Raw genomic sequence first — 17,420 nt, forward strand, 5'->3', positions numbered from 1 at the left:
GGAGACAAGTTGCAGCATGCAGGAAGTACACCAAATGGGAAATAATGAATACTTCTCACCACATAACACCTGCAGATACAAGTTGTCCTTGTTAGATCCCCTGTCCAAGTGCCCTAACTTTATCAGCAGGGACCCTGCACGTGCCATTTGTGCTGACCAGGAAAACACTCTGGTGTGATATTCCCCTATCAGCCAGTATTTCAATACAGCAGTACTCTGGAAAGGAGGGTGGTATAATGATGAGCCTGGCTTTCTCTGTCGAGTGTGGATCTGTGGAGGGGCCTGTGTCGCCTATTGAGGGGGCAGAGTTGGATGGAAACATTACACAGCATGACAAAAAATATTGTCATTTCAGAGGTGTTGAAACAAATGAAAAATAATGAATAAACAGGTCTCTGAAAGGGTCTAGGCACTCACGGTCAAAAATTCTCCCCATCCTCACTAGTTCCATGTGATTCTTCCATTATTCACTCCCCCTTTTGCTCTGACTCTAGGGCCATGACACATCAAAGCTTTATGCAGATAAGAGGAAGAAACACAAGGAAGTCATAGGAGCAGACAGAGAGGGAGGATGTTTTCCAGACCCGATAGAATTAGAACCAGGAGTCTATACGATACCATTGATGGCAATGAGAAATCATTATGACATTTACTGGGACATGTTTTCTCAAAATGCAATGTACTTTGTGGCTTGTGTTTAAGATCAAGTAACTTTTTAATTTTAAAACTAAATATAAAGGTGTTTTGGGTTTTTTTTTTGTTTTTGTTTTTGTTTTTTTTTTGTTTTGTTTTTAATGGAAGACTACAGACGGGTTTGGAAGGCAGTCTTTGTCTTCTAAAAGTTCTCATCTCTGCTTTCATATTCTCCCAGAATCATCACGATTATTGCTACCTGCGTTCGGAGGTCTTCTCACGTCAAAATTTGCCACATTCCACTGTTCTATTGCAAAAACTCTACTAAACTAATTTTAACTAATAGGAAGACAACCCTGCTATTTACAAAGCAATTGCATCACATTATCATCTCATCCATTATCACAGTCACCCGTTAAGTAGGATAGTGATCTATTGCTACTTTTACTTTACGACAGAATGTACTCACACTCCAATTAATTAAGAATCTTGTCCCAGGTCATGTAACTTATAAGTAGGGCATAAAGTTTGGGTTACATTTCAATACTCTCGCCTCTTAGGTCAGGATTTATCTTTATTTCAGTACATTGCCTCCAAAATGCATTACCTTTTCTGAGATATAGACATTATAATAGGAAAAAATATTTTTTCAAATTATTTTTTTAATGCTTATTTATCTTGGAGAGAGAGAAAGAGAAAGAGACAGAGCACACGAGACAGAGGGAGACACAGAATCCGAAGCAGGCTCCAGGCTCCGCTCTGTCAGCACAGAGACCGATGTGGGGCTGGAACTCACAAACCGTGAGATCATGACCTGAGTGGAAGTTGGACGCTTAGTCTACTGAGCCACCCAGTCGCCCCATATAATAGGGAAAAGATCTTAATATCGTACTGGTAATGGAAACTAAGTCAGTATATGGAGAAGAGGGCACCAAAAATAAGTGATCAAAGAGGAGGGGTTACTGATCTTTATAATCCTCCTCATCTCATTCCATGTTGGTAACTAGTGATTATTACACTGTGAATATAATGTATATATACATATATATTCACATATATATGTATATTAATATATATATGCATATATATGTGTGTGTGTATACATATATCTTCCATAATAAAAAACTGGAGACAAAAATTTCATCTATTTTTTAAAGTTTTATTGTGACATCATGCTAGATCATTTTTCCAACAAAATTCTGCTTGTATTTTATAGAGAACTTATCACTGCATCTTGGTTTACTTTCTGTCCTGATCGGAAAGGTCTTGAGGCAAAGAACAACCACTCCTGTCATTCTTCACTAGCATCTTCTTCCTAAGAACATCAAAGTCTCTTAAACAGCCACAAGCAATTCCGCTCTCCATACACATCTCACCAACACCATCCTCTCTTGGTCCGCCATAGAGCCAGCTACAAGGAACCCACTGTTGTACTCACCATAACGATATAAATAACATGTTATAAAACACAGTGATGTCTACTCATCATTAATATTCTTAACATAGTGGGCATCATGCTTATCAGAAGCTTAAAAATGAAATATTGGCATAAGAAATAAGATTGCCAAAGAGTTCTTGAATTAAGCCCCTTTTTGGGCCTATGAAACTTTTATTGGTAATATTTTCAGATTCAGATTCCTCCAAATTGGCCTTAATGAATTTCTATGAGGATTACCAATTCCCAAAGTAACAAAGTTACTGCATTAACTTTTGTTTGTTTAATATTTACAAACATTTATTGAATGCTATTTTCCAGGTGCCATGTTAAGTGTTTTAAGTGCATGCTTTATTTTGCTACCGATTTACTTTTGTTGTTGTTGAAGTGTGGTGGACATACAATATTATATAAGTTTTAGGATCACAGCATTGTGATCCAACATTTGTATACATTAGGGGGTAATTACCATGATAAATCAGGCCATCATCTGTCACAGAAGTTGTTATGATATTAACTTAGTATCATTACCTCTTAATTGACACATCTTTCCGTTGTTGCTTATTAGACTCATTGACTACTTTATTCGTCTTTGGACCATCCTACTCACAGCCAAGGATTCATGCTCCATATTCTAAAAAGTTTCCAAACCTCCTTCATGTGTCTATAAATGCCTTTTTTTACCCAGAATAACTTTGTTACTCTGTTTAAAATAATGAGCTTCTAACGTCTGTTTGACCTCTTGAAAGGCCATCTAGTTGAAATAGTAACTTCCCATTTTACACTACAATGACTTCATATGACACATGATTTCAGAGTTATTTGAAATTATCATGTGAGAATATGAAAGCTGTTAGTGTTACAGGTAAACAAGCTAAAAATAAAGTTGCTGATCTAATAGTAAGTTAACACCTGGACCTGAGCTACATAAGATTGCTATAGTTTGGCAGACATTTTCCCTCTAGGCTTTTATAAGCTCCTTTGTTTTAATATGATTATCTCATCTATGATTAATATAAAGGATATTTCATGTCCCTACCATTCCTTACCATTATATTTTTTGCATTTTTCTATGCAAATATAGAAAAATGAGCATTATTTTAATGCGAAAAGTTCAGAATTTCCATTTTTGATATTTACTAATAATGTGTTTTACACTTTCCTTTGTTTTTCATATGTCATATTTCCTTACAGTTAATTTTTAGAAATGGGATTTCTGGATCAAATAATATTACTATTTTTAAGGCTTAAAATAAATAATAAAATTATTGTCTTAAAGAATTCTGTTGCTAGAAATTTTATGCAAATATTTGTTTCAATATAACCTTGCTAGCTTTAGTTATTATAATTTTCAGTGATTTTTATTAGATGTTCAGAAAAAGGTGGGTCATTTTAATGCTATTGTATTCTTTATTTCTAATTAGATCAAAAAAGCTGTCATATTTATTAAAAATAATGATTGTTTTTCATTCTCTCAAATGACCTCTCTATAATATTAATTATCTTTTTCCTTATTTTATGTTTGCAGTCATACTATACCATATATCCTGCTACATGCCGCTAAGTTTGTTACTTTCCTTTTCATTTTGGTACATATACATTACTTGTACATAATGAGTATAAAATTTCTTGTTACTCCCAAGTCTAGAACTCTCTCTTTTCAAAGTTATTCAATATTCACTTACATTATGTAGTATTCCTATGATGTGGATTATTTAAATTATTTCGCTCTTTAAAACAGAAGGAATTTTATTTAGAGGAACTTGTGAGTTAAAGGTTTAACTTTTTTTTTTCCAGAAAATTAATTGTCCCAGATAATTTTATTGCTAGATAGTTCTGTGTAATAATAGATGTAAAGAAACGTTTATGACAATTTATAATATTGGATATTGTTTCTTTATAAATTGTGTAGTCCCATAGTAAGAATGAAAGGAAAGACATTTATTTGTAGAGAGATTAATGTCTTCAGGATGGTGAAATGTCTTTTTTATCTAAACCTAGCAAATACTTAACATAAAATAACCATTTTATAATTGTCTGGTGATAAGTAAAGAATCAAAACATGCTGTAGAAATTAATTAGTGTCATTACTGGATAATTTTCTCATACTTATTTTTAAGCAATTTATGATTTTGTTATTTCATTATACTTATTAAAGTGGAAACATTTTAATTAGCATTTACTGTGAGTGGATTTTGGAGATATATTGTTTCCAGAATGATTTTTTAAAGTTTTGTTCTTATTGTGTTAAAATAATAGAAAATTTCCCATTTTAGTAATTTTAAGTGTACAATTCAATGGCATTAATTGATTCATGCTACCTGTTTCTAAAACTTATCCTCACCCCAGACAGAAACTCTGTAATCGTTAAGCAATAACTGCAATTTCCTCCTCACCACAGAATACACTTTTAAAAAATAATCCAACTACATGCTGTCTATAAGAGGCTAGCTTTAGATCTAAAGACTCGAGTGGATTAAAATAAAAATGATGTAAAAAGATATTCCATACAAAGTATGGAACCAGAAGAGAGCTTGTGGATAAACCAATAAAAGAAAGAATAGATTTGATGTCACTGTTACAGGAGACAAAAAGAGTATTATATATTGATAAAAGGATTAATTCAAAAAGATTTAATAATTATAATAGGCAGCAAGCATCAGAGTTCCCAAATATATTAAACGCTGACAGAATTGGAGTGTTATACTTTGTTAAATTAACATTTGTTAAGTGGAGCATGGGTTCTAGATGGTGAGCCCCAACTTTGACAACAGACTTTAAGAGAAATTGAAATACAGGAGTTTTTTACTCACAAGTCCTGGAGGAAAGACATGACATGCCTTGAGGAACCACACGTAGTGGTCAAAGAAGAGTACAGACAGCGAGACAGGACCTGGGGTGCATGCCTTTTCTTAGGGCCCATGGGTGGAGTGTCTGAGGGTTCCTGGGCTAAGGCTGGGTTGGTCAGTTCATACCCAAAGAGCAAGGTTTCGGTAAGCCGGACAGGGGTCTTATCTAAGTGGTGCGCAAGGCATGTAGACCCTAGGAGACAGGATTATGTTGCTCGCAGGGCTGTTGGGGAGTCATATCAGGATTTTGACATGTTTCTGCCTCTGTGGCTGCTCTCTAGGGCATACACGTGCACAGGGGGCTAATGTCAGTTTAAGGTCCTGCAGGCCACTTGACCAAGCTAAATGGATACTGAGGCAGCCATACTATGGAGTAGCTTTGCTAAATTTTCAACATACAAGGAGAAATAGACAATTCTATAAAAATAGTTAGAAATGTCCACTTTCAATAATGGAATGAACAGAAGACAAATCTAGAAATATGGAACCTGAGCAAGACTATAACTATATCTAACAGACATACATAGAATACATCACCCAACCAGAACAGAATATGCGTTTTTTTCAAGTGTACATGGAACATTCTCCAGAAAAGATCCTATATAAGAATACAAAGCAAGAGGTAATAAATTTTAAAAGGTTGGAAACATGCAAAGTATTATTAAAAACTTTAATAGGTAAGAATATTAAGAAATGGAATTCATATGTAAAGCCATGCTTTTTATTCACATATCTTTATGTTTAAATGAATTATTGATCATGTTAAGGTCACCTAATGAAGTTTAATACTTCGCTCCGTTGTAATAACATTTTAAATGGAAACCTTTTAGAAATATATACTGGGATTATTGACAAAAATGACAGAGCCTTATTTCATTTCTGTAAAATCTGTGACCCATCTAGTTATGAGAAATACATCCGAGTCCGGTAGGGGGCATTCCACAAAGCATCTGGCCAGTACGCCTCAAACTACCAAGGGCAGTCTGACAAGGACCTGAGAAACTGTCACAGACAAGTAAATTCTTGGGTGGCATCTTGCACGAGAAAAAGGCCTTCGGTTAAAACTAAGAAAAGCTGAATAAATGGGGGACCCGAGTTGGGGATCATGTGCCAATATCGGCTCATTAACTGTGACAGTGTACCGTACTCTGTGAGATATTAATAATATAGCAAATTGTGTGATAAGAATTTTCTGTACAAGCTTCGAAGTTGTTTTTTTTTTCTAAAATAAAAAAATACATGAACATCACTTACAAAAAAATCTTTGGACATGTCATTGGGTCCCATGTCACTGTCTAGTCAAACAGGAAGTGCACGGTCATGTTGTAACTAACGTTATTGGTTCTTACGTATATTTCATACTGCCTAAACTTGCTTCTGCAATATTGGAAGAAGGCTTTTAGTCAAATAATCATATTGACTGAGATAGACAGATGGGCTAGTTCTGTAAAATGCTTATTCTACTTCATTCTCATGAGGATGCTATGTAAATTTTTGTCATAATTATTTACTCAGGCTGATCTTTTATCTTGACAAAGCTACAGATGATTTGTTTGAGCTTTAAGAGAAAATACTACAGAATATCTACAAAATTGTCAATTCAAAATCACCTTATCACTTCTATTAATAGAAAAAAAACCAAATAATGGTTTGCTTATTCACTAGCATAGACATATGCTTTAAGTGAACTGGATGATATTTCATGATAATATAAAGCAGGATATTCAAATTGATTTATTTGCATATATTTTTTGAAATAATTATTTCATGGCTATTAAATTTATTTCTGGAAATTAAAGGATATATTGCATAATAAATTATAGACTTTGGTATAGATATTTATTATTATTATATGGATGTAAATATAAATGTGTAATATGTATAAATATAAATGTAAATATAATATATACAATATATTTTAATTGATTTTTTAATACTGGGATATCGTACCAACTTAATATGATTAACTTTTACTACTTAAAAGGGAACTATTTCTTGGCTCGAATGTAGATATTCATCATGCTGACTTGCATATGTTTCTTTTTTTGTTCCCTTTAGGCTGTACTTTGGAGGTATAAGTTTTCTCAGCTTAAAGGTTCTTCAGATGATGGCAAGAGCAAAATCAAATTTTTGTTTCAGAATCCAGATACTAAGCAGATTGAAGCAAAGGTAAATCCAGGTTTATCACATTAACCACCTCTAATTACATTAATGCCATTAAGAAGCAAAGGGGAGAATATTTAGGGGAAACAAAAGAGCAAAAACACACATTATCTGTTTCCTTTGGGATATCCCCCATGGCCAAAAGAATAAAATCACTTTGAGATTTTAGTGGCAAAATTTCAATTAAATTCTGATTGTATTTTACCATTATCTACTCTCTCTTTGGATATGAATACAAATCCCTGAAGAAAAATATTATTTAAATCAATTCCTGTTTTCCTCATGTTACTATGTGTCAATAAAATGAATAAATGAATTATTTGTTGCTTTGCTCATGCAAATTTTCAGTAATCCAAAATATATTGACTATGTGGCTTTAAACTCGTCAGAAAGGTTCACTACCTTTATTTTAATATTTCTTAATATTTGTATATATTCAAAATTTAAATTATTTCAGTTACTCTACGGTGAAATTCACAATAGCAATGTCTGGGGCAGAATAAATTATAAATATATTATTCCAGTGTGAAGGAAAGGATAAATAACAAATGCCAAAGTAAAAAATTACTAATGGTATGGAAATGCAAACCCATATATAATTTTTCAACGATGGATTAAAATTAGCATAAATCTGTTACATACCTGTACCTATGAAATTCATGGGGGGAGGTCAGCCTGACAGTCAAAATCTTCCAAGGAATCACCCTCTCGGACATCCTACTATACGTCTCCCGTAACACTGCTCTATATGCGTATCAGACCCTCTCCTTCTTTTAACAAGATGACTTCTTTCTTGCCTTATATATCTGCTCATGCTTGTCTCTTAACTTTTCTCCTTAGCGTTTTGTCTGAATTGCTCTGAGGATACCCCATTTCTGTCTTACATTTATCTTTGGACTTACTGCCTCCACTTAGACTATAGGTTGCTTATAGAAGGAACTGTGGATATAGCCCCTTTCTGCTGGATCTTTTCTGTGTTTCTCTAAAGCATCGATGTTTCACATGGCCTTGCCTTTGATTCGTCTACCATCAATTTAGACAAATACCATCATAACTTCACCCACTTCTTTTATTTAACTTCATTCATAATTTTCAATTCTGCATTTCCATCATTGCCTTTTCCCTAAACACAGATGCATCCATGGAACTGCCTTCTCTCTATCTCTTGCTACAGCTCCTCCTCTTTTCCCCTCTCGCTCCGATTAATTGACCATTTCCTTCGTGCTAGCCACTCACACTGCTCTTTAAATCACCATCGAAAAGATGCATTACCATTGTCCCAAATTATCCATATTTAGCTTTTGTTAGATTTCTCAATCTTTCAAAACACAGGACATACTCTAATAGTGGTGAATGATGTTAATATTGTCAGTTCCATATTCTTCTGGCTAATGTGGAAACTCAACCACTAGCTGCTGACAGCAGCTTAGCATTTGATATGTTACTTCTCTTCTAATTTTTCTAATGTGCTAATGAGTCCTTAGTTGACAACATGAAGCAAAAATATAAATGCAATGCAATGACTAACTATAATATTTAGGCTTTATTTTAATGTAGCATATGTTATATATACAGCTAATTATACTTACTAGTTATTAGTTACCCATCTGTTTCTAAATATTACTCATTCTTGTTATAGTGGGTTTTTTTCAATTTTTGAAAAATGTTTATTTATTTTGAGAGAGAGAGAGAGAAAGTGATGGAGGGAAGGGCAGAGAGACAGGAAGACAGGATTCAAAGCAGGCTCCACACTGACAGCAGAGAGACAGGTGCAGGTCTTAAACTCATGAACCATGAGATCATGACTTGAGCTGAAGTCAGACATTTAACTGACTGAGCCACCCAGATGCCACTCTTATAGTATTTTAAAAAATATTTTATGAATTCGTTTATTAGGAGCTAGTTTCAGAGAATATTCATTGAATGTGTTTCTTAAACTTATGGACAGTCATTTTTGTATAGGAGAAAGAGCAGACTTAAAAATAATAACAGAGTATGACCACTGGTAAGTTACAGAACTTCTTTAAAGGCGCCATCTCCTTCTATAAAACGAGCTATAATAATACCTCTAAGGGTAACCATGAAAATACCAATTAAATACAGAGGCTATTTAACACAGATGAAACTAACCAATCAGTTCTATAGGATTGTTTGGCCATGCAGGTGTGTATCCGTCAGCTGACATAGAAATTGTATAAGAATTAAAGCTAGCACAATTGCTATTTTGTAACCTTTATAATTGCAACTCGTGAGCAATAAAAAAGTACCATCACAGGAGAACAGCAAGGAGAATACCAGCATATATAACATTATTGGATTTATGCATCAAGAGGATGGCTTATGGTTAAGAAATTAGCGGCACCTGGGTGGCTCAGTCTGTTAAGCACCTGACTTTGGCTCAGGGCATGATCTCAACGGTTCATGAGTTCGAGCCTCACGTCAGGTTCTGTGCTGACAGCTCAGAGCCTGGAGCCTGCTTCAGATTCTGTGTCTCCCTTTCTCTGCCCTCCCCCACTCACGTTCTGTCTCTCTCTGTCTCTCAAAAATGAATAAACATTAAAAAAAATCTGGGAAAATATAAAAAATATAAATATAAATATAAATATAAATATAAATATAAATATAAATATAAATAAATATTGTTACCAAGGCAGCAGAAACAGAACTAAAGCCATGAGAATTTCGAAGTATTTGTGAACTTGTCCATAGGGATAAAATAATTTCCTTAATTACACTAGATCATTACTTTACAGTGCAGGATTGTAAGCGTTTTTCTCAATATTTTATTACAAACATATTCAAGCATATAGCATACTTTAATAATTCACAGTAAACACCCTATATGCGCTATCTAACTTCTACCATTTACACTGCACTGTACTTCTTTACCACAAATCTGTGTCTTCATCCCTTTAACTGTCTATCAACCCATCTTATCTTGGCACATTTTGAAGTAAATCACAGACATCAGCATGATATTACGCGATTTTCAAAATGCATTTGTGCAATGTTATTTTTGTCCCTCCAACTCTAAATTCCTCACCCGTTGTTTTCTTGGACAATTCTTCAAATTTATAGTTGTTTATGATAAGTGACAGTTGTACACTTTTGTTTTTTTAAAAATGTGTTTAATTATTTTTTCAGAGAGAGAGCACACGGTGGGGAGGGGCAGAGTGAGAGGAGAATCTGAAGCGGGCTCTGTGCTGACAGGCTGAGAGAAGAGAGCTTGATGTGGGGCTTGAATTCATGTACCACAACATCATGACCTGATCTAACATCAGATGCTCAACTGACTGAGCCACACGGGCACTCTGACAATTGTACACTTTTAATTGCATAATCTAAATAATAGCAACCAAAAAATTAAAAATCAATTAATTAACTAAATTTTAACTAGTAAAGAATAAGTTTAGTAAAATAACAAAAATACTCAGCAAATGAAAGCATTCATTACATTTTAGTCCATAGATTTTAAAAAATATTTCATTTTCCAAAAGTAAGTTACATATACATACAATTTTTGCCATAATTGGTAGTAATCTAAAGCATGGAATAATTTGATATGACTGATAGTTTATAAATAAATATTTAGCAAAAATAGTATTTATTATCATATTCCCAATATCATTTGCTTACATAGTCTCACAAAAGAGAAGAAATGATAAACATAGTTTCAAAAACAATGACATAAAATGCCATGTTATTTGAAGAAAAAATTATCTCACCTAGAAAGATTGGCTTCCTTATGAGTTAGATTAACACAGAAGATATCAAAATGACACGATTTCTACTCACAGTATTTTGAGAAGTGTTTTGAAGGTTATGTGTTGAGATGTTTCCATGTACTTTAATAAGTACATTGTAAAACTTTTATAATCTTGGAGAATAATTTGTGAGTGTTTTCTTAAAATCATTAATTTTGTATAAAGAGTTTAAAGTTAAATATTTTTAATGTATATTTATTTATTTTGAGAGAGAGAGGGAAGCAGAGACAGAGAGGGATACAGAGACAATCCCAAGCAGGCTCTGAGCTGACGGTGCAGAGCCCAATGCAGGGCTCGATCTCATGAACATGAGATCATGATCTGAATCAAAATCAAGAGTTGGACACTTAACCAACTGAGCCACCGGGTGCCCCCAAAATCTATTTTTAAGTTAAACATAAAGTACACATTGGTGAATAAAGATGTGAAGAAAATAAGTTATTACCTCACTTGTCCCAGCCTTAAGTAAGTAACGCAAAACTAAATAAATATGTTATTGAGAAATTTAAAATCCTATAATGCAGTTTATCTTTATGTGCCACTTATTGTTTATCTAATTTTTATACAAGTTCAATGCCCTATAGTATAAGAATATGAGCTCAATAGTTAAAGAACTCTGGCTTCCACGTATAAAGGTGATGTCTGTTATCTAGGATGAGTTTTCTAAGCTCAGACTCAGCATCCTGAGTGTAAGATCGAGAGTATTAAATCCATGGTTTTTATAAGGATAAGAGCACATGTGCCCTTCTCAGAAGACTTGAGAATACCAACATACGTCTGTTACATGTGCAAAAATAACCTAGAATTGGCAGAGAGTTACAGGTAGGGAAAAAGTAGAAATGGGATTTGTGCCATCAACATAAAAGCAGAAAGATGGGATCAATTCACAGAAGAACCCATAACCCAAAAAAGACAGAAGACCCTAAAAAAGATTTAATTGAGTGATTCCCACTCAGGAGGTTCTCGATGTATACACTGTGAATGAGTGGGGATTGACAGTGTGCAGTGGTTCAGTTGTCAGGAGAATTGTTCGAAAACTCTCTTGAGTTTATGGGGTAGTCAATCCCTTCTTCCCCATGAGCTTGTTCTGAGGCAGAGGTAATAAAGGGTTTATTTCATGCTGAAGCTGTGATCAAGCTCTGAATGTCTCAAGAATCTCTAGAAATGATGAAGCCCTTATTCCATGAGACAGACTTCCAGCTTACCTTCAGCCATGATGGTAACAATCATCCAGGACAAGATCCGTAAAGTAGAACGTGCATTAGCCTCCACAGAGTGCTTAGATAGACTTGCAGCTAGTTTTTAAAAACTAGCTCCTAATTAGTAGATTTTGTGACTTATGAATCTCATATTTGAAATAAAAATGCTATAGCAGAATAGAGAGAGCTAAAGTTGAGGGAGTCTCTCAAAATGCAGTAGCATAAAATATGGAAAATATAAGATGAAAGACAGCTCTGTGACTCCATTACCAACACATCCAGCATTAAGGAGGAGAAGAAAAGAGTAAAGGAAGGAGAGAAAAATAGAAACTACCAAAAAATCCCCTCAAACTGAGTATGTACTTCAGCCGTCAGTGTGAAAGGGAAAACTGAGCTGTGATTAGTAAAGAGGAAAACTACATCACACCCCAAAACTTTCAAAATCCGAGTATAAAGCAGAAATTTAAATCATCAAGATTTAATTTGATATTCCAGTGGAGTAGTGGCTGGAGGGCCTCAGTGAACTTGCCTCCCTCAAAAACAGTGGAAATGCCGGGAAAGCAACTGAATTCAAGCACCCGTTTTCAAGCATTCCAGAAATTAGCCAAATTGACAAAAATGAAAAATAACCAAAATCACAGAATGAACTGAAAATTGACTAAGAGAAACTACTGGACCTCGCTCAGTAACATAATGAGGTTCATTTTAAAGTTTTAATTTGAAGATATTCCAACACCCCTCCCTTCCTAGACAGTGGCTTTGTAGCCAAAACCCAGTAGCACTGCAGAAAATGGAGTGGTCTGACTTCATCCAGAGCAGAATCAATAATTTGGTTTAATTTGCAGCTTCCTGAGAATTCTCTATTCTCAGTGTGGTGGCTGTGTGACTCAGCACATAGCTCAGCAGGGGCGGAGGACAAAAGGAAACAGAGGATCTACCCCAGGACATGAACTAAAACAATAGCAACCTGCAGCAACATCTTGACCACCTAAGCCTGAGATTTCCACTGGAGCAAACAAAAGCCTGGGCTGGAATTTAAAAGAAAGTCTTGGAAAACTAGACAATGATTATGAATTTAGGGAAAGCTCTGACATACTTTTGGGGATTTATGATCAAGGCTGTGTGCATGCCCAGGAAAGACCTGGGAACACAAAAGACACGAGTTGCTTACTCTGACTGAACTGGAGAACACACACAGTCAGGAGGTTAAAGTTAAATTTGTCTTGTTAATGTCCTGAAATTGGAAGATGTGCCTTCACATGCAGATTTCCATAGTAAGATGTAACAGACTCATAGGCAATACGCATAATGAAAGTGTCTGACCAATAGTTGGCTGACCTAGATGTGACCAATAGGCAGTGAGGCTTAAACATGTAAAAAAAAGTATAAAACAGAGAATTTTATGAACACACTACAGAGAATACACATTCTATAGATTTAATGCAAGAAAGTGCTAAACAAAGAAATAGCAATAAGAAAAACAACAACAACTGAAACACCAACAATAAACTTTGGGAAAGTGGAACAATCTAATACCAAGAGTTGTTACAAGATATTATCTAAAATAGTTTCCATCAAAAAATTATGATGTGTGCAAAAAGCAGAAAAGTATGTACAGGATAAACACCAACCAACAGATTATGCCTTGAATGGGGCTCAGATTTTGGATTCACTAGACAAAGACTTTAAATTAGCTATAATCAATATATTTAAATTATTAGAGAAAACAATGTCTAAAGAATTAAAGAAAAATATGACAATGGTGTCTTACCAAATAGCAAGTAACAATGGAGAGGTTACATGAAAAAGTGTCTATAGTTGAAATATTCATTAACTGAAATGAAACATTTACTAGTGGGACTTAAGAAGATTTTAGTTGGCAGAAGAAAGAATCAACAATCTTGAATATTGGACAATAGACACTAACCAATCAGAACAACAAGAAAATAACAAAGAATGAAGAAAACGATTATAATCAGTACCCTGTGGCACGTTAGCAAACATATCTGCATATGTATAATGACAGTCCAAGAAGTAGAAGAAAAATAGAAAGGGACAGAAAAAAATATTTAAAGAAATAATACTTGAAAACTTCTCAAAATAAATTAAAAAATAATCTACACTAAATTCAGTGGGCAAAATATGTGAAGGGGAGTAAAAGATACAAGCTTCCAGTTATGGAATGAATAAGTCGTGGGAATGAAGTCTAGGGAATATAGTCAATGATACTGTAATATTATTGTATGGTGACAGATGGTAACTACACTTGTGGTGAGCACAGCATAATTCAGACTTATTGAATCACTATGTTGTACACCTGAAACTGTCACATTGTGTGTCAACCATCAAAACAAAACGCACAAACAAAATGAAAACCAAAACAACAACAACAACAACAAAAACTCCAGTAGGATAAATTCAAAGAGAACCATACCTAGACTTTATTAGAGTCAATTTGGTGAAAATCAAAAACAAAAAGAGAAAATCACATACATGGGATCATCAATAATAATAACATAGGAAAAAATGAGCAAAATGGCAGATGAAAATACTCCATTTAGAGTGATTGCATCCAATGTAAAATGTTTAAATGCCTCAGTTTAAGGTAGAAATTGAAAAAATAGAAAAAACATTGTCCAATTAAATGCTGTTTATAATAGATAGGGTTTAGATTCAGAAACACAGATAGATTGAAGGTTAAAAAATGGAAATATATATATATATATATATATATATATATATATATATATATGACATATATATGCTAGAAGCAATAATAAAACAGAACTAAAGGGCCTATGTTAATATCAGACAAAATAGACTTTAAAACATAACTGTTACATGAGAAAAAAAGGGGGCATTTTATAGTGTGGAAAAAGTGAATTTGTCCAGAAAACACAGGAATTGTAGATATACATGCACCTAGTAATATTAGTTAAATGCGTGAAGGAAAAGTATACAGAATTGAAGGGAGATGTAGACAACCCAACCATATGAGTTGCAAACTTCAATACCTCATTTACAATTATGGATGGAACAACTGGGAAGAAGATGAATAAGTAACGAGAAGACTTAGAAAACAGCTAGTTTGAGACATCTAGAGGACATTCTACCCAACAACAGCAGAATACATCTTTTTCTCAAGTCCTCAAAGAATGTTCTTCATGATACACCCTATGCTATGACATAGAAAAGTCTCAATACATCCAAAAAGATTGAAATCATATGAAATACATTCTCCATCAATATGAGATTAAATTAGAATAAGCAACAGAAGAGAATGGGGGAACTTATTAAATACAGTTGATTCTTGTTATTTGTGATAATTATGTGCTATAAAGTCTTCATGACCAGTAATTCAGCAAATATTGAAATACCGCTTCTAGGGGAAATACAGGGTTGAGTTCCTGCAAACCTCTGGTCACAGCATTTTCATCAACTAATTAATTAATAAATAGCTTTGTTTTTATGTGTGTTTTCATTTAAAGACAACTTATTTAATATTACTGTTGATTCTTTAACACTGAACTCGCAGTCATCAGCACTATAACTTATGCCCAAACAAAGCTTACCCAACATGTGTGTTCTCTCTGTAAGCGCATTACAATGTTCCTGCAATTAAAATATCAAGCAGCACTTCAGCACTGTGCTTTGGGGACATTTTAAATGGCAAAGTTTAAATACGATACAAAAATGTGAAAATCTTGACACTAAATACAGTGCAAAAAAAGCTACGTTTTGGTGTACAGTGTATAATATGAGAGCTCAAACAGGAAGTCCAAGTATCACCTTGTTTGGCCTCTGCTGGGAAAGTACATGGCGTGTCACTAAAATTTTTCACTGCTTTGCATATATCCACAAATGACCGTGAAAACAGTGTGAATAGATTTTGGAATTACAAATAAATATCAGCACATGGGTAAATTTGCAATAGAGATTCCACAAATAATGAGAATCGACTGTACGTGATGGGGAGAAGGAAAACTGCGAAACTGGCAGTGAGTCGAAGGTTAAATCACAAGAAAAATAAGTAAATATTGTGCGATAAATGAAAACCAAAAGCAATCTATTAGAATTTATGAAATGGAGATAGATCAGTGATTGAGGAAAAGTCACATCTATAAATGTTTAATTAAAAAAGAAAAGATCTCAAATCAGCATCCCGGATTTTCATGTAAAGAAACTAGATAAATAACACTAAATTGAAATTAAAGCAAGCAGAACAAAGAAAGTAATAAAAATTAGAACAGAAAAATATAAAATAGAAGATAAAAGCGAGACATAATATCACCAAAATCAAAAGTTGATGCTTTGAAAGATAAGCCAAATCGAGAACCCTTTGAGAAATCTCATAAAGCATAGAAAAGACTCAGATTGTTAAAATCACGAATGACAGAGAGGACATCATTCCTGATGGAGCATATTAAAAAAAGATAAAAAGAGAATAAAGGAACGAGACTTTATGTCAACCAACTAGGTAACTTAGATGAAAGGAATTATGGAAAGACACAGACTGCCTACCAAAAATGACTCCAGGAGAAATAGTAAGTTGATTAGACTTAATGAAAGTAAGCATTAAAATAATAATTTGAGGACTTCCCATAAAGAAAATGATTTCATAAATGAACACAATACTAACAATATTATTATACAATATGATATATTGAATTATGTAATATAATATTATTAATATTATTGATACTAATAGAAATGGAATCCAGCAGAGTTTTAAAATATTGATAAACCATGACCAAGTGGGATTTATTACAAGAATGCATGATTGGTTTATCACCCCCAAATCAATCGATGTGATACACCATATTCATAGAATTTAAAATACATGTATTGTCTCAGTAAATACAGAAGCATAGAAGTTTGACAAGCCCAAGACCCTTTCATAATAAAAACACTCAGTGTAGGAAAAGCAGGGAAATTCCTCAATCTACTAAAGAGCATCTGTGTGTAACCCATAGTGAGCATCATACTTAATGTAAGAATAAATGTTTTTCTGGTAAGATCAGGAACAGGACGAAGAAGTCTGCTTTTACCACCCTTACTCAACATTGTACTGATGTTTAGCAAGGACAGTTAGACAATAAAAAGAAATAAAACTATCTCAATTCGCACATGCTGATCTTGTATACTGAGAATAATAAGGAACCCTCTAAATACTATGTTCACTAATAAATGAGTTCAGCAGTGTTTCATTATACAAAATCAACATGCAATTATCAATTACATATCGTAACCATGAACGCTTCCTAAATGAAATTAAGAAAACAATTCTACTTAACATCTAAATAAATTAAATAGGAAAATATGTAATAACAGAAGTGCAAACTTATACACTGAAAACAATGTAACATTGTTGTACGAA

General features: G+C 33.8%; 1 protein-coding gene across 2 annotated transcripts in view; it reads left to right on the forward strand.

The window, feature by feature from the left end:
* The window catches only part of SNTG1 (syntrophin gamma 1), a 564,850-nt gene that overhangs the window by 528,591 nt on the left and 18,839 nt on the right, over positions 1 to 17,420 (forward strand). For both annotated transcript variants that reach the window (XM_042973560.1, XM_042973561.1), the window contains exon 17: positions 6,976 to 7,086. In XM_042973560.1, coding sequence (XP_042829494.1) covers positions 6,976 to 7,086 — 111 coding nt within the window. The remainder of the gene's footprint in view (positions 1 to 6,975; positions 7,087 to 17,420) is intronic.

This window comes from Panthera tigris, chromosome F2, assembly GCF_018350195.1.
Source record: "Panthera tigris isolate Pti1 chromosome F2, P.tigris_Pti1_mat1.1, whole genome shotgun sequence".
NCBI lineage: Eukaryota > Metazoa > Chordata > Mammalia > Carnivora > Felidae > Panthera > Panthera tigris.